This window comes from Alligator mississippiensis, chromosome 1 (genome assembly GCF_030867095.1).
Source record: "Alligator mississippiensis isolate rAllMis1 chromosome 1, rAllMis1, whole genome shotgun sequence".
NCBI lineage: Eukaryota > Metazoa > Chordata > Crocodylia > Alligatoridae > Alligator > Alligator mississippiensis.
Window position 1 is genome coordinate 326,958,173 of NC_081824.1, and position 23,862 is coordinate 326,982,034.

A 23,862-nucleotide genomic window follows, 5' to 3' on the forward strand; every position below is an offset into this window, starting at 1 on the left:
AGAGAAAGCACAGTTCGTACAATGCTTTTTATGTTGTTTTTCCATTCCTCCCCCAGAGCACTGGGATTGGAAGGGACCTCAGGGAAGGATCATAGTCACTGACCAGCTACAGATGTCAATAGCAGAGTAGTTCTTCTCCTCTCTTCCCCCTCCTTCTCTCTAGTTTCTGTTCAGCTGCAAGCAAGCCCGGCTTCAAATCTCAAAATGTTTAGAAGCTTTTGAAACGTTTTGAGTGACCTCATTTAGTTTTGAAGCCGTTTCAAAACTTTTTGTTTTATTTCGATTTCTCTGTTTCGAGCTCAAAACGCATTGAAACAACTTCAGAAGGAACCCCCTGTCGAAATTTTGCACAGCCCTATTAGATACCAAGGGGATACTTAACACTTAATAATTTTCACAACCTTGCCACAGAGTATATACTTCTTTGTATATTGTTGTGTACACATTTTTTACTTCAGTTTAAGTGTTTTTTACTATATCATGTTATAATACACTATATTATAATAAATGTATATGGCCTATATAATTATACATAGAATGCAATTTATGTGCATAAGTCTAGTCTGCTGGAATAAGCATAATAGTAAAATTAATAAGAAGATGAATTCTGTGATTAACTTCTTCAATGCTGTTTTCACTGCAGGTTCCTCCTGACCTTCAGAATGAAGTGCTAATTAGTCTGTTAGAGACTGACCCAGATGTTGTGGACTATTTGTTAAGAAGGAAAGCTTCCCAGTCATCGTGAGTAATTCCTTTTTTCAACATCTCTGTTTCTCCTGAGAATTTCTTTTGGAAGTGTTCAAAAGGTTCTAGTTTTCCACAAATCCTTAGGTGTTTTCTTTCTAGGAGTAAAAAAGTGCTCCCTGTTACATTGACTCTACCAAAGAAATTATGTCTCTTCTACATAATTTTCTAAAGACAAATCTTGTTTACTGTTTCTAGGAAAGGATTGTGAGCTGCTTCAGAGAACATGTATATAACTATATTCAATGCACTATAACCTAGCAGGACGTATTCTAGTGATCCACTGGTCCATGTTTTGCCTTTGTTGTGGTCTTGTGCCTTCAGGAGCACAAAGCATATATATATTTGAGTATCTTTGAAACACCGCCTGGAGTGCCTTAATCAAGTTATGGCTAGTAGTCTGGCCACTCTGTTGTCCCTTTCCCATAGTGTGTACCCATAGGCCTCCAAAGGAGGCATGACATTGTAAACAATTTAATCATAACAGTGGGTGTATTGTAAGTAGCTGGACATCATCTAGCCATGGGCTAAAAAAAGAGAAATGAAGTGAAAAAATAAACTTCACCAGTCACCACAGCAAATGTTGTTAACAAATTACTCAAACACTATACATGGTGTATGCCTACACCCATGTGCCTTAAAGTTATAACTTTATTTATCTGAAATAGTGAGATTGCCAACTTTCTCACAGGACACATAGCACTTCCCTTTCATCCAAGTAAGCCCCAGGGTATCAGACCTTAAAATCAACTCATTGGTATATGTAGTAAAGTTATTCTAATTATGTTTACAGTTTCTAGGTCTTTCAGACAGGCTGGATTTGTATCTGTCCATGTAAGGAAAGTGCCTAGCTTCTAATTGTGGTTGCTTCCAGAACATAACTAATAATACATTTCAAACATCCATTAGCTATGACTATTCTTTCCCTCCAAGGCCAGTACAACTGGACTTTAGATAATAAGTGTGCATGGCTTCACAGTCAGAGCCATGCCAGGAAGTAGTATCATTAGTATTTTTTTTAAAAATCCTTTCTATAAAATAATTTCCAAAATTGTAAAAAAGTACAACATAAGCAGACTATGTGATGATACAATGTGCTTATGAAAGTTTTTTTATTGGTCTGAGTTTGGAATGATCACATTTAATTTCAAGCTCAGGTTAATGAAAGGCTTTATGGTAAACATTACCATCTACGTTGTATAGAGATGTATTATTGTGTCTCACATGTAGATACTTGTACTGGTTTATCATAAACTTATGTCAGAGAATGTTGTGCATGTGAAGGTTGTTTATTCATAAAACTTGCTTGGAATACACTCCAAGTTTAATGATTATCTTCCCTTGAGCTTCCTTACCTTACAGCCAACATGCATGCCTACAGGAGAAAGTGGAATTTTTTGCAAAGCTGGATGCAAGTAACAAGAAGAGTTTTTTGCAGGAAAAGGTTTCTAGTGGCACTAGGATCCCACAGTTACCTGAGTACCTATTTGTTCTGATAATGACAGATTGAAATTTCACCAAAATAGAAAAACTTACTATCTATCATTTTCTTCTGCTCTGCTACTAGTTGATTTTATTTGTTCTTAATATTGGTGCAAGCATTGTATGGAAACTCAATGTGAGGAACTGGTTAAAAGATTAGAAAGAATATTGTTAAGTGTCAAGGGTCAAGGATATGATGCTCTTAAGAGGTGGGTCCGTTCAAAGCATAATCTCAATTCATAGCCTTTAGGGCATTTTTGGCTATGTATATCTTGGTAATTTTTCCTGAGAAGAGTGGAAGGCAGCAGTGAAGAAAAGAAATATTTACATCAATTTCATCAAAATGAGCCTCCAAAATGTATCTGTATTCCCAAGGGGACTTTGCTGATCAGATATTTTATCGTGGATTTCAAATTTGGACTCAGGAGATGGAAAACTTGACATATTCCTCAGTAATGAAAGTTAAGCTTAATCAGCAAAGCAACTACTTGGTTTGATATTAATGTATGAGAACAACTTAAATACTTTATTCTCTTGCTAACTGTCCTGAGGCTACTACAGCTGATGCAGGCAATGCATTTGCCTTCATATCTATGGTTTTGATGCCACTGCAGATGCTCTCTTGGCTTCTATTTCAGTCAATGACATAACAGTTTTCTTTCGACGACAAAACAGAGAGTGCCTCCTTCTCTGTCTTAAGAGTTGAGCATCTTGGATGATAGGTGGGGGAAGGGTTTTGGGGAGGGCATTGTGAATCGCTTCTTACCATTAAGACTTCACTGATTACCAGATCTGCTTCTTAGATAACTTTCTCAATATTTCTGTACTCTGGTTGATGATGATGGAATGAATGGGTTCTCCAGTGTAAAGTGAACCAACTTTGAATTGCCACCAAATAAAAATTGCTCATTAAAAAACCATTTACTGTTTACCATGTTTAAGTAATCCTGTTAGAGTGAAGGTTTTTGAAGTATTCTTAAGATGATGAATGTTTTTAGTCAACATTTATCTATGATACAGATGTGAAAGACTCCATATTAAGCCACGCAATTCCTAACCAACAGGAAGCTTTCAAATCACCAGTTTTAGAGATATAAGGCTGGAAGAAGCCTTTAGAGCCATCAAGACCTGACCCTTTGCTGTTACAAGCAACCATGTCCTTGCAGTTTGAACAGTGACAAAACATGTATTGCCCTGATATATTTGGAAGCTATTACTCCATGCTGCAGTACCACTGCACTCTTTATATATAAAATTTGCCTCTTATTGGAGATAATAATATCATAAGCCTTAAGATTCTGATAGAGAGAAACTCCTTTGAGCTTTGTAATAGTTTCTAGAGCTGATGTTTATAATTTAACATTGCCTAAGCAGAGCTACTACTTTGTTTTATATCATTGTTAGTTAGTTACAGTTAATTTTTGTACCCTTTCCTTAGCATAATTGATAGCCTCTACAGACTATTTTTACAGGCTTTCCTTAATGCCCCACCCACCTTGTAATAATGTGTAGTTGCTTAATAAGCTGCACTATTTCAAAGAAGGACAGATGTTTTCCATGTTTTATTTACAAAACTGAAAAAAGTATACAAGAAAAAATCTGTTGGAAAAGTCAGCTGTAAAAGCATGTCATCTTTTAATTACTTGTGCTACAGGACCATGTGGTTTTCTCATTTGTGTAAATTTAGGCACTATAAAGTATCTAGGATTGCCATGTTGGATAGAAATTAATACAATGAGTACCATTAAAAAATTACTACTTACCACAAGCGGTAATTCAGTTCAACACAATTTGATGGTACTTCCTAGTCTAGGCCTGGAATTGCCATAACTACCAGGATGAAGGTATATATTCAATTGTAGTAAATATCCATTTATTAATGAAACCACATTCAAAACAAACTAGAATTGGAAGTTCATTTTTTAAGAATATGCAGCAGTTCAGTTTTTGTTTATAGCAATTAAATGTATATAGGACAAGGCATTTTACAAATCATATTATACACTGTTTTTAATAAACTACTGGAAGCTGAAAATAGTTTCTATCCCCAAGCTATTCTGTCATGTCCCTTTGTATATATACATTGTAAGGTTGCTGTAGGCTGGAATTATTGTAATTTATTTTGAAAAAAACACCTTTAAGTAGTAGTTTTGAAAATAATATCACATGTAACAAATTGCATGGGATTGCTAATGGATAACCTTAAAGGGAATTTTTAAAAGTGAAAATTTGGACCTTTCCAAACTTGACAATTTCCATTTAAGTGAGCCTTTATCAGGGACTCAATATGAGAAGAGATAGACTATAACAAAGATCATTTAAGGTAAGACATAACATGAATGTTGTATACAACAAGTTATGTTCCTACATTTCTTCATTTGCTTTCACCACCCTCTTTCCCCACTCTTTGTGTTACCTTGCCATAGCTAACTGGTTCTATAACTTCCTGTTTCTCCCATTGCAAAAAAACTGGGCCCTTATCTTTCAGACACTTAGACATGCCAGTCTTCCTGTTGTCTTTAATGGGACTCCTTATATGTTTAATGTTAACCATGGGCAGAATTGTTTGGAGGCCCTGAGCCTGTAGTCATCTATCTCTATATAACACTCCTGCATTTTTCAAACATTGTTCTGAACTCAACTATTTCTCTTCTTAATTCACTTACAAGAAAGAAAAGGGAAAACACCTAGCATCTTTTGCTGGTGTTATCTTTATTTACACACTGAAAACTATCTAAGTTACATTGTTGTGGCTGGTTTTGTAGGTCTTTTGGTGATTCCGTGACCCTGCTACCTGAATAGATGACCTAGAACAGTGTGGGGCAAACTTTATGGCAGGCAAGCCTCAAATTATTCCCACGCCCTCCCCAAGTGGCACCGTGATCCCCTTCCCTGCCTGATCTGTTCCCTGCTTTCTGTTCCTAGCCATGTGTTTCCTGCCTTATCAGCTGCTCTGCTTTCTGCTTCCTTTCCTGTGATACTGACTCAAATTAATACTTTGCTTTCTGCTCCCTGCTTTGTCTGCTGTAGTGTGCTGCCTTTCCCCTCCCTGATGTGCCATACACCAAGGCTGCCCATGCCTCAGGTTGGCCACCCCTGATCAAGGATAATTCTGCCTAGCCAAAAAGCAGCCCTGAGGTTTTATAAGTTAATTCCCAATTATGGTTCAGAATCAACTTGCAGGATAAGGAGGGATTTATAGCTGGGAGCTAATTTGATATAGGTGAATGTACTTAGGTTCCAAACGCTATAAATGCTTTTATAAAGACAGGCAGGGAACATGAAGGAAAATGCCTTCTTAGTATGTATATTCTCTGTTTTGGAGGTCAGCACTTGTAAAGCTATGTGGAAATAAACCAGCCTGAAAGTGTTGCTAAACTTTTGCAGACCACATTTTTGTGGGTTTATTCTGAGAGAAACCCCAAATCTGGAAAATACTTTTATTTTGGTGTTAATGTGGAAACTCGAGTGCTGTGTCTATCTTGCCACTCCAAAAACATGCAATATATATTCTTTAGTTTATTTTTTCAGTTCTTTGTCATGAGTTTGGAGAGAGAATTTTTGTTTGATAGTAAATAATGTACTCTGTGCTGCTAACCATTCACTTGAAGCCATAATGCTGTCTTTGGATTTGATTCTGGATGTTGACCATTTTCAACTCCCTCAGTACCTCCCAGGATTAAGCTTTGTGCCACTTAATTATAATGCAGGTAAATATGGTGTGTCAGAGCAAAAAAAAATGTTGATTTTGGGTGAGGAACACCAAGCAACTACATATGGGCAAAGAGAGTATGTAGCTGATGATAAAAATAAGAGAAGAGAAATAAAAAATGCAGATGTAAGAAAGAATGTTCAAAGGATGTCTCAGCTTTCTGTGAGGCATAAGTTGGTCTCCACTGTGTAAATGCAAACCCAGATTTTCTTAATCATATTCAAAATCTCTTATTTCCAAAATTCACATTGAGGTAAGGATTTTCATTTGCACAGTACCTAGATCAGTACTGACTAGGGCTCACAGGTGCTACTACAAGGAAAAATATAAACCATAACATTGAAAACCTTCAAAACATTGGGGTGCCAGTGGTCCAAAGGCATTTGATTTTTGGTGATTGTCTGCCTGAGGCTGGGCTTTGCTTTTCACTATTTTCTAAAATTAAACGAAAATCCAGCATTTTAATTTGAAGACTCGTAAAGCTTCTGTATGCTATCAGAAGAGTCAGTTGAAGTTGTCCTATATGTAAAGCCAGTTGTCCTGTGTAGGATATTTTTCTTTGAATTTCTTCAAAACAGAATGGTGTGAGATAAACTTGATATAATTCTGTTTCTCAAATTATGTGTTACTTTAGCGTGTAAGAGTGAACTACTACATATTGCTTAATATCATAGGAGTAGCAGGGACTGAAAAATCACCCTAAGAAATCCTTGCCCCTCACATAATTTGTGGACCATCATGGTTGCAACATTACTCTTATACTACCTCGGTATCATAAGATTATAGGAAAGTAGGGCTGGAAGGGACCTCACACGGTCTTCTGATCCAGCCTCCTGGTCAAGGCAGGAGTATCCCTGACTGACCCACCCCAGACAAGTGTCTGTCTAACCCGCTCTTGAAAACTTCCAAGGATGGAGATTCCACAGTTTCTCTAGTTAGTCCGTTCTGCTGCTTGACCACCCTCATAGTCAGAAAGTTCTTCCTAATGTTTAGCCTAAATTTATTCTAATACAGTTTGAGACCATTGCACCTAGTCCTGTCTCCTCTGACTACAAAGAAAAGCACATCTCCATCCTCTCTGTAATTACTCTTCAGGTATTTGAAGACCTGATTCCAAATCCCTCCTCAGTCTTCTCTCTCCAGGCTAAATAACTCTAGTTCATTCAGCCCTTCCTCATAAATCATACCTTCCAGGACCCTAATAATTTATGTTGCTCTCACTGGAATCTTTCTAAACTGTCCATATCCTTTTTGAAGTGTGGGGCACAAAATTGGACATAGTACTCCAGGTAAGGCCGTCTCCAGTGCTGAATAGAGTAGAAAAATCACTTTCCTTGATTTGCAAGTGATACTCCTGTTAATACAACAACCATATCAAACAAGTGTACTCTGTCCCACCCTCAAGTTCAGTACTATGGGATGTACCCTATCCCACTCTCAAATTCATCCTTAATTTCACTTCTAGCACAATGGTCAAGGTAACATAAGGAGTCAATTCACTATGATTCTTTTCCTCTGGTGAGCTATGTAGTTGTGTGTACACATGTGTAATTTTTTTATTGCAACATTCATTGATTTTCAATGACCTCTTGTGGCCATTTTGTGGCAAAGGTTTTAGTTCCATACTCTAGTAGAAGTATCCTCTGTATTGCTTGCAAAATGTTTCCATTTTAGCAGCTATGATCATACATTTTTGTGTTGTCAAAGTGCAGCTTTACCTATGGACTCTGAACATTGCTCATTAACAAATGTTTGTTTATCAAATTCTATCAGAAGCCCAGAAATGCTGCGATCAGAAGGTCCATTCTCCATAGGAGGGAGGCATTCTTCCACAGACTCTAACAAAGCCTCAAGCGGAGATGTTTCTCCATATGACAACAACTCACCGGTACTGTCTGAACGGTCTTTGTTGGCAATGCAAGAAGACATTACCCTTAGTTCAGATAAGCTCCATAAGGTATCTGAACAGTACACATTGGCTGGTCATTTGCAGTCTAAATTGAGAGAGAATTCTTCAGGATCACAAGCTGGAAAAGGTAAAGTAAGACCTGCACGTGTTCATCTTTTTTTAATATGCAATAAGAATTTGTGTTGTGCAGCAAAACCAGTTCCTCTTTCAAATCTATGCATCCAAGAGTTGTGACTTCCCTCCCTTGTGCCATTATGGAAAATAAATCTCTCTACTGTATGCTTCCCTGTTTTTTACCAGTGGTTTTGAACCATTATAAGATATAGATACACTCATGTATCTATATTATTCTGAAGGCAAGAAGACTCCCTAGGCTTCATGGCCAAAGCTTGTTATTTTCACTCATGCATATTGTTTTCCTGTTGAGTACAATGGGACAATATACTTAAGGAAGGTGCTGTCTACAATGGGTTCTGGGGAATCTAATCCCTATGGCATTCATTACAGGATTCGAGCCTGTAAGTCTTTAAGAACAGGATATAGCTCTGTCTCTTGTGCAGGGAAAATCAACTGATAAGTATATGTCAAGCCTTTTTTCCTTCTGTTTATAGAGAATATTTTTACTGGTCTTTTCCAATTCATCTTTTCAAAAGATCATTTCATGTCTTCCTCCTGTAGATCTTCCAGAGGATCATTTTAATATCTGGGGCACCTGGCATTCAACCCTGAAAAGCAGTTCCAAAGATCCAGGAATGACAGGTTTGATGTTTCTTTAAGAGTTTTTAGGACCTGATTTGGCAACTGCTTACTAATTTCAGTTTTATGCACTCTGAGCCATTCGTTTGAAGCTGGGAGGGATACTCATGTTGTATAAAGTTAAACGTGTAAATGTTTATAAGATTAAGTGCCTTCATTTATTAAATTTAAAATGGGGACTCTTCGTTCTAGAAGTACTTTACATATTTCGGTACTGTTGAAATGAAGGTGTAGTCATGATGCTAGACACAACAACTATAGACATATGACAGCATTTAAAAATACAGTGCAGAGTAACGTAATAGAAAATATTCTCTAGTGAGGAACACAGGCAGTGCTTGTTGCTTAAGTACAGCCCTCACTGAGAGCTAGGAGTCCTGGATTTGAATCCTAGTTCCACAACTGATACTTTGTGTAATTTTGTTAAAGACACTTAACTACTCTGTCTCAGACTCTTTTTCTCATGTGCACCTACTTCATAGGAATTTTGTAAAGATAGCTGTAAAAGTTAGTTAATTCTTGAAGACAGCATGCAAGTCCTGAGTAGTAAAAGCACAAGTGTACATAGAGTGTGAAGTTCAAACAATACAGATCCAACACTGTCCTCTCCAATATGGTGAATTAGGTTAGAGGTAACCTATAATATGTCATGCAAATTGCATGGCATGCTTATATTTCCTCTCTTACTCTGGTCCTCAGGTTCATATGGAAACATTTGTGAAAGCAGCTCATTACGACCAGGACAGTGCTCTCTTTCTCAAGGGAACCTATCAGCAAATTCTCCTCAGTGGCAGAGTAACTTCACTGAATTGGACAATGGAAAGCAAATAATACGAAGGAGTCAGACTACTGCTGCCATCCCTGAATGTAAGTTTCATCCTCCCGTGTCTCGTGTTTGCAGTACTTCGCAAATTGAAGGCAGTAGGAGGAGTTCAGATGAATCTAATTCAAGGTGTGAGTGGCCTTTGACTTTAACGAACACAGAGGACTGTCCAGAGAGTAACTCAAATCTGGGTTGTTTGCAAAGTGTAACTAAACCTTCATACCCAAGGCACAGCAATATAAGTAGAAAAGACAGGCCACCACCTCCTTATCCTGGTCCAGCAAAAACAAGTTCTGCATTGTCCCAGCAACCAACTGGCTCATCAATACCACACTCCTTGTGGAGCCTTCAGAAAGAGAAATGTTCAGAAACCACTGCAGCAGAAGGACGAGCAGCCAAATCAGTGGACCAGTCCACATCCAGTCAGGGGAGACAGACCACACAAAACAAAATAGGTAACATCTTTTCCACTACAGCCAATAATCAGAAAAGCAAAAATGTGCCCGAGCCAGAGTGGCATGATTGGCAAAGAGAGCGATGGCAAATTTGGGAGCTTTTATCAGCTGATAATCCTGATGCCCTCCCTGAAACTCTTGTATGATCAGACTCATATACAGAACTGCCAATGATGAATAAACCTCTCTAAAATAGGAAAAGAAGAGTGACATTGGAAAACCTGAGGGTGTTATACTAAGTCAATTTCATTCTTTTTTAACTTTGTTCACTTTAATTCTTTAATAGCACTGTCAAGCAGTCTATTTACAAATGCAGTATGTTTCAGTTTTGTAGGAAGCTTTAAAAGAGAAGAAGAAGATGAAAATTTTAGTCTAATATCTCTGTATGCATAAGCTGTGTGTAAGATAAAACTATTGCTTTGGTGTTGCTAAAACATATTTATATATCTGCAGTTTCGATGATTGTATATTCTGTAATAGGTTATGTATGATAATCATATGGTATATGTTCATATACAGATGACAATCAGATCGTGACTGCTTTTTTTTAATCACTGCACTTAAGTTACGCATTGGAATTCTATAAAAAGTGCACAAGCTGGTTTCTGTGCTTATAAACAACATGTTAATGGGGGTAGAATGTCCTTCTTTTCACTGCCTGTGAAAAACACTAAAATAGAATGAAACATATGAAAAGCCATATATTTTATAAGGGTAGTAGTGAGATAAGGGGAAAATAGTAACCAGATATTTTTCTTATAAATATAATTTTGCAAACAAAATTAAAATTTGATACAGTATTATAACAATATTTTTTTAGACGCTGTTTGGAAGCAATTCAGTTAATCAGCCAAGATAAAGGCTGTGCCTAAACCAAATGAAAAGTCTTAGTGCAGAGGTCTGCCATCCCATTCTAGAATAACTATGATTTTATATATACAGCATATAATATATATATTTATAAATGTATGATGTTATGTATTGTTTTAAAACAATAAACTGGAAATCCAAATTTTAAAAAAAGCATGTAAAAACTCAGAATATGGCTTTTCCTATTAAATAACAAATTTTCAGTATTAAGAATAAATAAATTGAACATGCAAGTATTTACACATACATTAAAAAGGAGAGTAACATGCAGTATTCTAGAATTGAGTATGACATTTGGAGAAGTTCACAGCTATTTGTATAAATATTTTGCCAAAGTTTGGGGAACTATTTCTTCTTCAGTAACTTTACATTACATTGTTAAATGTTGATGTTACACAAGTTCTGGTTTTTTAAACTGCAAAAATGTTTATGATCAGCAGGTGGCAATGTACTCAGTATTTTAAGAGTTTTGTTTCACTTGATAAGGGAAAGTGTTTCATATACAAAGATTTTTATAAAACATGCTAGGCTTAATTTTAATGAAGTTAAAGACTTATTCAGTGGTGTTGTCTTTAAGTTCTATCTTGTGCCATAATGATGGAATAAAAAGCTAAGAAAAAGCATGGGGATATGTCTTTCTCTTTTGTCACAAGGTTATAACAAATGGCATGTCAACTCAAATGATTTATTATGTTCCGGTGGTAAAACTTTCAAAAGTGCCCAAGAGACTCAGGAATCCAGCTCACAATTCCAAATGTGTTTTAGTTGTTCTTACCAAAGTTTCATGGAAATGTAGTGAGACTTAAGCTACTAAATCAGACTCCACTCCAGCTTAACTCAACAAATTTATGCAAAGTTGAATACAATTCAAAGGCATGTATACTAGAGGTTGACCAGTTCTAAAGTGACCTGGTTTTAACTTGTTAGTTGTTAAATCAATGTAACTTCTATAATGTTGATCAGATCTTAATATGGTTTTAAGTTACCAATTTCAGACATCCAAGTTTGACAATGGTGGTCTATTATTTCAAAGTAGAGATTAATAAATCCTGGCCTCCACATCAGCAGTGAAACGTTCCCAGTCAAGGAAAAGAAGAGGTCTTTTCCTATCATTCAAACTAAGGGGTAAGTCAAAGCCAGGCCTTTGCTGTTGAAAGTGCAATAATTAACCATATTTCTTATTTCTGTTAAGGTCTACATTATTATGTTACAGCAGGCACTTGGTATTTGTTGGACACAGAACTGGAATGAGACAGAGGGTTAGGCACCCAGCATGTATGTAATATTAATTTTTGAGTTAGAAGTTTAAAACCAGCCCTGGTCATTAGCGATAGATGTTTTGCTGCTCTTTTGAAATGGTTTGATAGTCTGGCATAACATCCAGATAAGCCACCCTGAAGTTTAGTCATGAACTCACTCATGAGGGTTAGCCCTTCTGGTCAGGAATGAGACAAACAATTAGCTTAGAGCATTTTTTGCAGTGTTAGTCCAAATCACATTCACATTTATTCAGGGATATATTCCCTATAAACTTACTGGGAATTCCCACTAGAACAGTGGTTCTCAACAATTTTAGATCCCTTCTTAGATTCAAAGTGTCCCTTGGACAATGCCAGCTCTTAGTTTTCACTTGTTTTTTGACTGCAGAAAAATAATAGAGCAATTCTTTTGTTGCAAAGAACTCAAAAAAACCATAACAGGGCAAGGTGTTTTTGACCCTACAAATTTGTTTGAAATCTCTGGGGGTGTCCTCATGAGTGCATGTGTGCAGTTTGCGGTGCAGCAAATCACACACACCACATGTGCAGGCATTGTCCACACTGCTAATTTGCAGCACTGAATTTTTTTACACCAGAAGATCCTGGTATCACAAAAACCCACGCCAGAAAAAAGGGCAGCATACATAGTGACAACATGCGTCTCCCCGAACCAAAGTGTGGCTGGCCAGAACCACACTCTGGCTGCCAGCCAGGCTCCACGCACCTGGATTTCCACTGCTAGAGCTCCAGAAGGCCCCAGGACCCCAGGTAAGGCAGGTGCTGGCCCAACCTCCCCAGCCCAACCCAGGGTAACTTGCTATGTGCTAAAGCATGCATGCAGGGACATTCCCCTGGGACAACTAGCAGCAGTACATATTTGTGCCACTGGTTGTTGTCCTCAGGGAATACACATTCCTGCTCGTAGGGATGCACTATCTGGGTTTATTTTATGAATCAAGTTGAAGGTGTTTGCATAACTACCAGTGTTAGCATTGTGCAGCACCCCACAGCAACCTTAAAAGGAATGCATAGTACCTGAGGGTGCCCATATATTTGCCTAGTGATCATGCTTAAAGTATTTTGGTTTACAGTGCTCCCAAACTATCTAGCTCTTTCAATGAATGCTACATATTTATACCCAACCATATATCTATATATGTTGATCTTCTAGGGCATTTTTACATATGTAAGTGCTGCGCATGTAGTATAACACATAGAAGGTATTTTAGTTCAAAAGCGCACCACCACCATTTTTCGCTCACTGACGTGCTTTCATCACTTATACAACTGCACGCTGTGCAGTGCATTTCACATCAGCTCATATGCGGAAGATCTCCAGCATGTTGCAAGACAAAAGATATGTGTATTAATGCCCCTGGTAGCTAGGTCTTCAAAAATAAGTCATGGTCTGTCATACTGCATTACAGATGCAGGAAGGGTGGTGTTATAAGTAGATTCCTGCACTAACTAGAGGTGGCTGGGGTAGAGTACACATGGTCTTATTATTAAAAATATTAGCAAAGCAAATGAAATATAAAAATAATATGAATGAAACATGGGAAAATGACCCCAGTAGAGAAATGGCTTCAACCAGCCAAAACAAAAATTCAAGGCCACCCCAAAGTTAAATTGGTCTGACTGATGTCAGCAATATATAAGTTCTTAGCCCAGACCCAATAATAGTATAGAGTCTCATGTGGAAGGTGTCTGTCTTTTACATATTCAGTTTGAATCTGTTTCCGAATACAGAAGCAGCCAGAAATGAGTACGTATACACATTTTTCCATTGAAAGATGTTTAGCAGTTACTCAAGCACATGAAAATATATTTTTCCAAATGTGTGTTTGTGTGTATATACACATATATTCTATAAATATGTAATCAATGCAAATTGAGAGCAGCAAAAACCAGATCTAGATTATGTCCTTGGATTCATGCATTTCAATACAAAATTGTTTAGCAGAAAATAGATGTTGAATAAATGTTGATGAGCACACACTAACTGCTGAAACTTCCTTAGCCTGACGAAGGGTTTTTGAACCCGAAAGCTTGCTTAATAACTATTCTTCAGCTATTTGGGTTGGTCTAATAAAAGATATCAGATTCACCCAAGGAACCTTGTCTACCAATGACTTAAAATTACACTTTTGCCAAGATTACATTTTTCTGTAGATTAACCATAGCTAGGTAGGACAGAGTAAAATTAAGAGACTGGTTTAGAGCCATAAGAGGTTATTCAGGCTCCTTAAAGGCAAACCTAGGATCCAATGCTATCCTGCTCCCACAGCTGATACAATTGATCTTAGCCAGCATAGGGTGCATCTGTACATGCAGTTTACTGCAGAGTTGACTAATTAGCTCTGCAGTAAAGCATCACAGTCTACATATGTGCTGATATTAGGGTGCCATATGCTAATTAAGTCCACCATAAAATAGTACTGTTGAAGATGGTACGATCTTACAGCAGGCTCATTTAGTACACTGAAATGCATGTGTAAATGCTGACTGCAGGCTTAAATTGTGCCCAGTTAGCTCAGGCAGCAGGGGCCAGACCCCTGTCTGCTGCCTAGCCACAACGCTCGGCACACTCTCTTGTACCCCAGCCAACTCCCACACCACCACCCAGAGCGTGGGGCTGACCCCCTGAGCCTGCTGCCAGCCCAGGCCTGCTCCACCCAGCTCAAAGTGCTGCTGTCCTAGGCACACATGTAGATGCTGCCCCTGGGAGCAGCATACTCCAGCTCAAAGAGCTCTGTAGTTTATCACATCACATTAATTGCATGTGTAGATGCAGTCACAGCTAGGTACTTTCAGTTTTTTAGTTCTCAGGGATGCTTGGAAAATGTAGGCAGTGGAGAAATGAATTTTGGGAAATGTGCAGGGATATAAAATAGTCTCTCTCAGTTGTTTTCAGTAGCTTAAGGGGGAGATTTTTGTAGAAAGGGCTAAGAAATGAACTCTTGGGGTTTTTTAAAAATATATCAGCTGAAGGGCTGAAAAAAACCTCAAAGCTTAGAACAAACTAAGGTGCTCTGAAAAGGCAATGTTTGTGATGGGAAGTATCTGCCGGGGTAGTAGAGGACACTATCAGTGGGAGGTAGCAGTCAGGCATTTTACTTGCTTTGTAATTGGAAGTCAGGAGATGCATCATTTCATGTTAATACATTTTACACTCTTTTGGATTAACAACCAAAATGCTAAACCAAAATCCAGTAAACAGTCACCAAAGAGTGTCTTTAGCCAAACTGTATGGAGGTCCTCAGGCAGTTTCACTGTTTCAGTTCACAGAGTTGCAACTTGTAGAAGAGAGAAGATGGAGAGTGCCTTTTTCTTTGAAGGGACCAGCAGTTAGAAGTTGCTGTTGTGACTTTGAAAAGAGAAGATTGTCAGACCCTCGGAAAGGGCCAAACCCAAGGAAAGGGACTGGTTGAAGATTGTGAACTTATATTAAACCTGAAAAGTCGATATTTTCAGTTCAGCTGTGAAATAAATCTACCTGACCTAAGGAAAACTGAAGTGTGAGTCCCTTCAGATGATGGAAAGATAAGATGATACCACAAATTTACCTCAATAGTCTTAAAGCATAGGTGTTTTATGTTAGAGAAAGTGATAGACAAATCTAGGGGATGGGAGTTTCTTGGGTTTGTCACCAAGATTCAGTGATAAAGCAAATATGTTCCTGTCATTTCAGCCTGAAATAAGTGAAGTAGGAAGCAGCATCTGCTTTATGTGTTTAATCTGTCTCAATAGACAGTCGCACAGGTACCCAGTGTACTGTGCAGATACTTCCTTAGTTTCTTTCATTAAATTCAAGCATCCCTATCTGGCACCTATTTTTGTTAATTCATTTTAGATTTAGTTCATGGTTTCTTTCTTAGACATGAGCTTTCCTAAGACCGTTTTATACATTCCTGTTCAGAATTTGCAGGATGTCAAGAAGGTCTCCTCAAAGCATTTTCTTAGAATATGCATAAGGGGTGTGGGATTCTGTAGCAGAGGACTACAAAAGTTATTGGAGAACTCTTCTCTAAGGCTAAAAACAGACAGTCAAAAAGCCCAAGGCTGAATTGATTCTGTCTTTGCAGGTTAGTCTAAACTGCACAGATTAAATTAAAACAGAAGTGAACAGACTTTACCTTTGATTCAGAAAATGCATCCACATGCCCGCTCAGGCCAGAAGCTGGATGGCGCTAGAGCACTGCTCTCCGGCATATAGCCAGCATGGGATGTGTGTTTGTTTCCTCTTCCTGCTGCCCTTGAGGTCTCTGGGATGTGCAGTCCAAAATCACAGAAGCAGGACTCTGCAGGGTTGCTTATCACCAGTGATCCTGGTTTTCTCTGATTTAAAAAAAAAAATCCCCAATTTTTGGATTAAAAAATGTAACCCAAAATCCACATTTTTCTGTGATCAGAATGAAACACCACTATATATATTAGTGATCTTTCATTTTGATCACAGAAAAATGTGAATTTTGTGTTACTTTTTTTAAATCTGAAAATTAGGGATTTTTTTTTTTTTTTTATCAGTGAAAACCGGTGTCCCTGTTTATCACTTCCTTTTCCTGCTTCCAGGTGCCTGGGATTTGTAATCCAGTCGCAGCCAGCAGTAAATTTGAGTGGGGGAAGGACTATTTAACTCTCCTCCCTGGCCCCAGACCTCAGCCGGGGCTTGCTAGTGCATGGTTTTGTTCAGGCCTGCTCAACAGCTCTGCAGTACGAAATAGGATAAGGGGTTTTGCATGTGCTAATGTTGCCTGGAGATGCACCAGTTCCTTTGTGGATTTCCATACATCTGTATCTGCTGGTTCTGGAGGGGAGCACAGATAACTTCTAACTTCTGTTACAGTCTTGCCCCGTCCAGTCTCTAGAGCTCCAACCCTGTGTACTTTGTATTTGAAAGTTCTGTGAACTGAACAGGAATGTCTCATGGAGACATTTCTCCTTACTTTTGACAGTGGTGGGGGGGGGGGAAATGTATATTCCTCAACCTGAAAGATTAGAATTAGGCATGTAACTTTCATGCAAATTAGTAGAAGCTATAGTTGCTCAGGAAGCCTGAGAATTATATCACTATTTAGGTACCTAGGCATACTGTCAAACTATGTAGTTTCAGGGTCTTAAGTTTGCAGAGACTGAGGCAGAAATTTTCTGTTTCTTTCTTTCCAAATCATCTCATTCCATGATTCTGTATATCAAGATTCTATGTATCATGGGGGTTTGGCTTTGAGGTTTTTTGTCCCCCAGAAAATGTGCTGGTATGTGTAAGTCTAGTTGTTCTTCCCTGTGTTCTTTTCTGAACTAAAGAATAACTTTAAACAATTTCTGATCACATTAAATATCATACCCATGAACCTCTTGCTACACCAGGGAGAAATATGAAACTCGTGGAGTGCCAAACTTTCTTGGAAGGAAAATCTTTTTTTGCCCAGATAATGGTACAATGAATGAGAGGTCATCTAATCTGAAGCGATACCAGAAATAAAAGAGTCCTGTATAAAACGTGTGATCTTTGGTCTATACCTCTTACTTTTTCACAAATAGATTAAGGCAAACAGAATTGCTACATAAAAAAATGAAATGTGTGTGCACTTGGGGATGGAGGTAGGATTTAGCTGCCATTTACAAAATGGAAGAGGAAGTAGCAGTGACTGGTATCCCCTTTTGCCCGGTGATTAAACTATTCCCTTTGGGAACAACTAGATGCAGAGGTGTTGATATTTTTCCTTTGCCTCAGAGCACAAGTGCCCTAACCCTTGGACTCCAAAGCTATTCTGAGCGGGGGAGGTCCTCAAACTCTCTTGTGGAAGCTATTCCACTTTCTGTAAAATATCTAACCTCTCTCACACAGTAAATATTTATATCTCTATAGCACAAGAGAATACTGTGAAGAAATTCCCTGACCTAGTTGCAACGCTGTACAGGTGTATTAATACTGGGCTTCTGGCTTAACAGCTAACTCAATTATGCTGCTTCCAGTTCCAGAGCTAGCCTGCATGGCATAGGCCTTCCACTGGGTAGATGTAACTGTGCCCGCCTGGCTTTGAACATCTTGTCCCAGGTGGCTTTGGTCTGGATAGACAATGGTGTTACCGCACGTGGCCTGTCGAGTAGATGTTTGCTCCCGACATGGTCCTCCCCTATCTCGCTTGCCACGACTTTGAATCTTAATACAGTGGGGAGTGGGACCACTCAGATTCCTTCGAGGGCACACTGTCTCTCTGGCAGTCTTCTGCAAGGCTCCACCTCCCCTCTACCTCGCCCTTATACCCAGCATCGCGGGTCACTGCTGTTCTTGTGGCGAAACTCCTGAGCAACAGGCCCCTAGAGACTCCCCGGTTTTCATGCCCACTGACTTTCCTTAATGTTAACCCCGATCCTGAGGCTCACACCACAATCGGGCCTCCCTGTGTGCCCTGATACTCAACCCCTCCAGAAGTGGGAAATGCAAGCTAGATCATAACAAAACCCCAAAAGAAAAGAGCATTTCTGACACACCCAGAGGGACCCCTCTGTACCCACATCCAGCCCCTAAGGCCCAATCATACACATCCCACTCCCCATGACTTTTATGGGGCTATCCTAGGCTCCCAACATGGTCGTGAGATCCTGTGGCCTTCTATGGACTTCCTCTCCCTCACTACTCTGGCTCCTATATCTTCGGGCCCCCTGAGGCCCTCCACCGTCCCACCTGGTCCGGTGCTGGGTAGTGGGTCAGCACCTCCCCCTCCTCCATGGTGGCTGCTGGAATCAGGGTCCCTCCGGGCTCTTCCATCCTGTTCTTCTGGTCTTCGCACGGGAGTTCCCACTCCTAGTGCTGTGTCGTCTTCGCTGCAGCCAACAGCTTCTGGCTCGCAGTGCAAGGAGCCAGATTCTTCCCTGCTGAGGAACACCACTTCCGGCCCCATTCAGAGCTTGGTGAAGACCCCTCCAGCTGGGGGTTCTGCTGGCATCCATCCCCCCACCTCTTTGCTGGCGGCCCGCTTTATTTCCGCTGACCGATGATCGCCGCTGACGTCACCGGCCAGCCACAGCTGTATGAAGGTGCGGCTGATGATTCACACAGGCTCCTCCCAGTGTTCCAGCTTCACCGCGGGTCTTGCTGCAGATGAGTGTTCCCTTTTACTTTTGCTTTTTCCTCCCTGTTCTTTCCTGGACTCCTGTTCCCGGGGTCCCCCCCTTGCCCTTTTGGGTCCTCCCTTTTGTCTCTCCCTGCAACAGTAACCAAAAGGATTCAATAGCTTTGTAGTTAGGTTGCAAGTAGTTAGCTTAGATTGCAAGTATTTAGCTTAGTAGTTACTCTCTTGCAAGATGGCCCACCGATTCTAGCCCCTTTTCCAATGACTCTTCACATAGTTTACTCATAGTTTTCTCAAAGTAACACAGGAGTGAGTGCCCTAATCATTTGGCTGTAGGCACAGGGAGGATACAGTACCACCATCACTATTACTACTTCTTAATCATCCTCCTCTAGTTTATAAAAGGTACGTATTTCCCCATGAATATAGGTTTTGGTTTTTCTCTCCTCGTGTATTTTAATAAAAAAACAAAAGTTTATTTGCTAAAATTCCTGGAAAATTTCCTTTTCCAGTCATCTCCAAAATGAACCTTTTTTTTTCCTTTGACTTGGCCAATACTCCCCAAATCAGTTATCTTTTATACCCCTAGACAGAACCAAATAGGCTAAGCAAAAAGATAAACTGGATTCACAGTTCCCCAGAGTTGTGTCATCAAACCTCAATTCTGACATAAATATTTGGCATGACTACTTCTGTGTCTCATGATGCCATGTTTCTTATTTTTTTATTATGTAAAATGGCGAAAAATATTGTATTTGTGAGCCAGGCCTATTTGAGCACCGTTTTCTAGAACTGAAAGAGTGAAACTGCTGGAGGACCTCCATGCTGTTCAGCTAAAGGAGCTCTCTGGTGACATTGTTTCCTGGAATGTGGTCTAGCATATTGGTTGTTAATCCGAAAGAACGGAAAATGTATTGTTTTAGCAAGCAACGATGTACCTCCTGATTTTTCCTAATTTGCACTGGGAAGCTATCTTTTCTTCCATAAAACATTGTATCCAAAATATTGTAGTCAAACATTGCATCCAAAGTTACAAACAAACAAAATAGCCATCAAAACTATTTCATTGCGGTAAGCTATAAGCTCATTTTACAGAAGGGTAAACTGACCGACAATCAACTGACCTTTCTGACCACTTAAGTTCAATTCAGTAAAAGTCTACACAATGAGTTAGTAACAGACCTGGAAACTGAATCCATCCCATTCCCTACCAAACAGAAATGACTTGCCATCTAAAGGTTATTTATTATAGAGCTGTCTAGGCACCAGACTTCAAAACTGAAGAGCAGGAAAGTCATTTGATTAAAAACAATGCCCAAGAAATTTTAGCTTATAAATTCTAATTCATTCTGTTTCTGAAAATAATAAAGATAGTAATATGAAGTTTTAATTTTAACTGAAAAAGCTCTTAGTTCATCAAAAGGAAAGATCACATCAGCTCAAGTTAGTATTTTCAAACTAGCAGAGCTGAACCATCAAGGTTTCATCAAAATATTTAAAAAAAAGAAAAGAGATTTGGACTGGAGGACTGGAAAGCAATTTCTCATGCAGAAAATAATAAATGTATGTTATGATCTGCCAAGTGGGGTTACTGAAGCAAAAACATTCTGCTCACTTGAAGACCAATTCATATGATCTCTTTGGGGAAATTGGGTACTGAATGTGGAAGAGTCATTTGGCTTTTCTCCTAATCTCTTTCCTGACCATCTAATAGGGTGAGAGGATGAATCAAGTCTGCCTTACACCCAGGGGCTATTTTTGTAGCTAGCAATAGCCAGTCAAAGCACCATTTAGGCAGCCAGATACACTTTTGCCAGAAGTCCTATCTGCATAATGTAGCTGTTGGCCCACTTTCCTGAGACCAAAGAAAATTGGCCCTATGTAAGAGCTCAAAGTAAGGTTGTAAGGAGGCTTTTTTTTTTTTTTGCAGTCTTTCCAAAGAGATGAAAAGGAGCTTGGCTCCAATGTTATCTGCTCTTTAACAGGATATGGCCAGAGCAGAAAGGTGAAAACCAGCAGAGAGATATGAAATAACGGTCTAATCCCACTAGAGCTTTCTGTGGATGAAAAATACTTTTGTAAGTGCCTGTGGTTACCCCTGTGAGTAGTTCATGGTAAATTAACACTATGCAGGTTCATGTGCAAAGCAAACCAAGTTCACTTCAATGTACTTAACAAAAAACTTTGCTCTGAAACTTTTCTTAAGAACTAGGACAATAAAAAGAAACGACTGCAGTCGGCTGTATCCATCATGATGTTAGGGAAAACTTCATTTGAAAAAGTAATGGGATTTAATGAATTCAAGTGATTAAATTGGATCTGACCATGTTGTATTGAGAGTCTCATTCAATTTATCTGTGAAGCTGGAACATTCTTGTTTTGATCAACTAGGAGCGTGAACTTAAAGGCCAGTGTAGGGTTTTGAAGCTAGATTGAAGCTATGTCAGGACAGCAAGATCATTTCCATTTAAAACGCTTCATCCAAACAGCTTTGCAAATATTGATTCAACCTCACAGCATCCTTATAAGATAGAAAAATGGTACTCCCATGTTAGCAATGGCTAAAATTGAGATGCAAAGAAAGTTAAAGCCCTACATTTTCAAAAAGCATTCAAAAGCAGGGGGAGCTTACACTTTGGAGCACTCATTCTGAGATAGAAGGACAGATTTTAAAAGGGAGTTGGAGGAAAGTTTGTGAAGTATGGTAATGTCCATTCTCTCCTACTACTGACAAGTTAACAGTAATGACATAAAAATAGATATTGTCCTCGTTCTAATTAGGGCAGGGGTTTTCAACCTCTTTTAATACGTGTACCTTGGTGGCTGGACACGGAGTGGGGGAGGAGGGTGGCACGCAGCCAGATGTGGAGCACAGCAGAGGGGAGAGAGTGGCACATGGCCAGATGTGGTGTGGTGGCAGCGCAGGGTGGTGGGTGGCGGTGGCAAGGAGTGCAAGCTTCCCCCCCTCCCTCTGCATCTGGCTGGCCAGGCAGCACCTGTGCAGCCCACAGTGGGGCACTGCTGCCCTCACCCCTTTGCCCCCTGGCCCTGCTCCTCGGAGGTGGCAGTGGCGCAGGGTGGTGGGTAGCAGCGCTCTGTCCCCACCTGCATGTACCTCCTAAGGCCTTTCCAAGTACCCCTGTGGGTACATGTACCTCCAGTTCACAACCCCTGGATTAGGGACAATGTTAAAAAGATGATATTCATGTTGGCTTTAACATAGTCCTTTAGAAAAAAATATGGTATGATTGCTACTTGGCTTGATTTGAATTTGAAATCAATGGAAGTAATAGAAAGCCTGCCCAAATGTTTGATATGACAACTGGCAGTTTATGGTTTTTGCTCGATTAATGATGGTTCCAATACTTTGAGATAAATAATTAGAGCATTGTAGATTGTACTACTAAATATTACTCACACACCTCCAAGCCAGGGTCCATCCAGGTGTTTATGTGGGCCTATGTCATCATGCCATTTGAACACATTACCTTGGTGCATGGGACAGCATGAGAACGCTTGCAATGTCACCATCTGTTCTGTGTATATTCATAGCAGGGAGAACAGAAGGCTTTAGGCACTTAGACCATCTATCTGGTTCCTTCCATGACCACTAAATACACTTTCAAAAGCAAAACAAGAAATCTTCCCCAGAGGGCCTGGAGCACTATGAAGTCAAGAGCATTATACTGATTTGACAACTTAAATGAAAAAGTCAAAGCAGACCCATTACCTCAAGACAAGTCTTGTTTAAATAAAGTAAGCTTTTTGCTTCTCTCTTCAGTTGACAGGTCATAACTAAATGGGCAGCTAAGTTCAAACCTGGCCTATTACTTTATAAATAACTGACAGTCAAAGACAGACAAGTACTGAAAATCAGCAGGGAATTCTTGTATGTGTGAGACTGAGAGGACAGGGAGGTTCAAACAGTTACTCAGCTAAATGCATCAACCTGTTCTTCTGAAGATGGTAGTGGCATGGCTGCTGGAACTTGAGGCCTTTGTATATGTTAGTAGAAGCTTCTGCGTACATACTAATATGTGAATAACAGTTTCATTTTAAATACAGTGCATTAAAGTGAAAGTGTTGTGATGGGGGTAAAGAAAAACCACGCATTGAAGCAAATTCTGTGTTTAGCTATAGAAGGAGTTTCTGGAAAAAGAATGGGACAATGAGATTAGTCAATCTTCATTTTAAAAGGAAAAAGCAACATTAAAATACAACATTTATCAGTTTCTGTGGACCCTTTTGTGTTAAAATTTTAGCCAAAAGTCTATACTGTTATAAATCCAAGTAACTCCACTGATGCTTCCCTGATATGAACAGTTGCTATAAATTATTGGTTTTCAACTGTTCTGGACTTGAGGCACTCCTCTATAACTTGTGTGTATTGAATAGTACCCAGTTTCAAGAGCCAATGTATATAGTAAGTGCTTCCTTCCTTGCAGAAGGGATGGGCAGTAAGGCTTGGGGATTGTTTAGGCAAGGGCAAGACAAATCCTGCATTTATCTGCCTAACTTATCTCCTTATCAGGGTACCTCAAAGGACCTGGCAGTACCCCAGTGTCCCCGGGCACCCCGGTTGAGAATCACTGCTGTAGATTCTTACTTGTGTGAGTGCAAAATTTGACTTAGTGGCACTTCAGAGTTGCCAGCCATATTATTTTTAACTAAAGATTTTTTTCTTCTGCTCCTCACCTTGCACAGTTACAGTCAACTCCAAATACACTTCCAAGCCCAGCAGTTCTTTCATGCGGTGTTCCTAATAGCTTGATGTAG

At 39.4% G+C, this 23,862-nt stretch overlaps 1 protein-coding gene across 4 annotated transcripts in view; it reads left to right on the top strand.

The window, feature by feature from the left end:
* The window catches only part of ARHGAP6 (Rho GTPase activating protein 6), a 556,002-nt gene extending 544,628 nt beyond the window's left edge, over positions 1 to 11,374 (top strand). For all 4 annotated transcript variants that reach the window (XM_019495006.2, XM_019495002.2, XM_019495001.2 and 1 more), the window contains 4 exons: positions 644 to 741; positions 7,712 to 7,974; positions 8,526 to 8,606; positions 9,303 to 11,374. In XM_019495006.2, coding sequence (XP_019350551.2) covers positions 644 to 741; positions 7,712 to 7,974; positions 8,526 to 8,606; positions 9,303 to 10,027 — 1,167 coding nt within the window. In that variant the 3' untranslated portion in view covers positions 10,028 to 11,374. The remainder of the gene's footprint in view (positions 1 to 643; positions 742 to 7,711; positions 7,975 to 8,525; positions 8,607 to 9,302) is intronic.
* Positions 11,375 to 23,862: the final 12,488 nt, after the last annotated feature.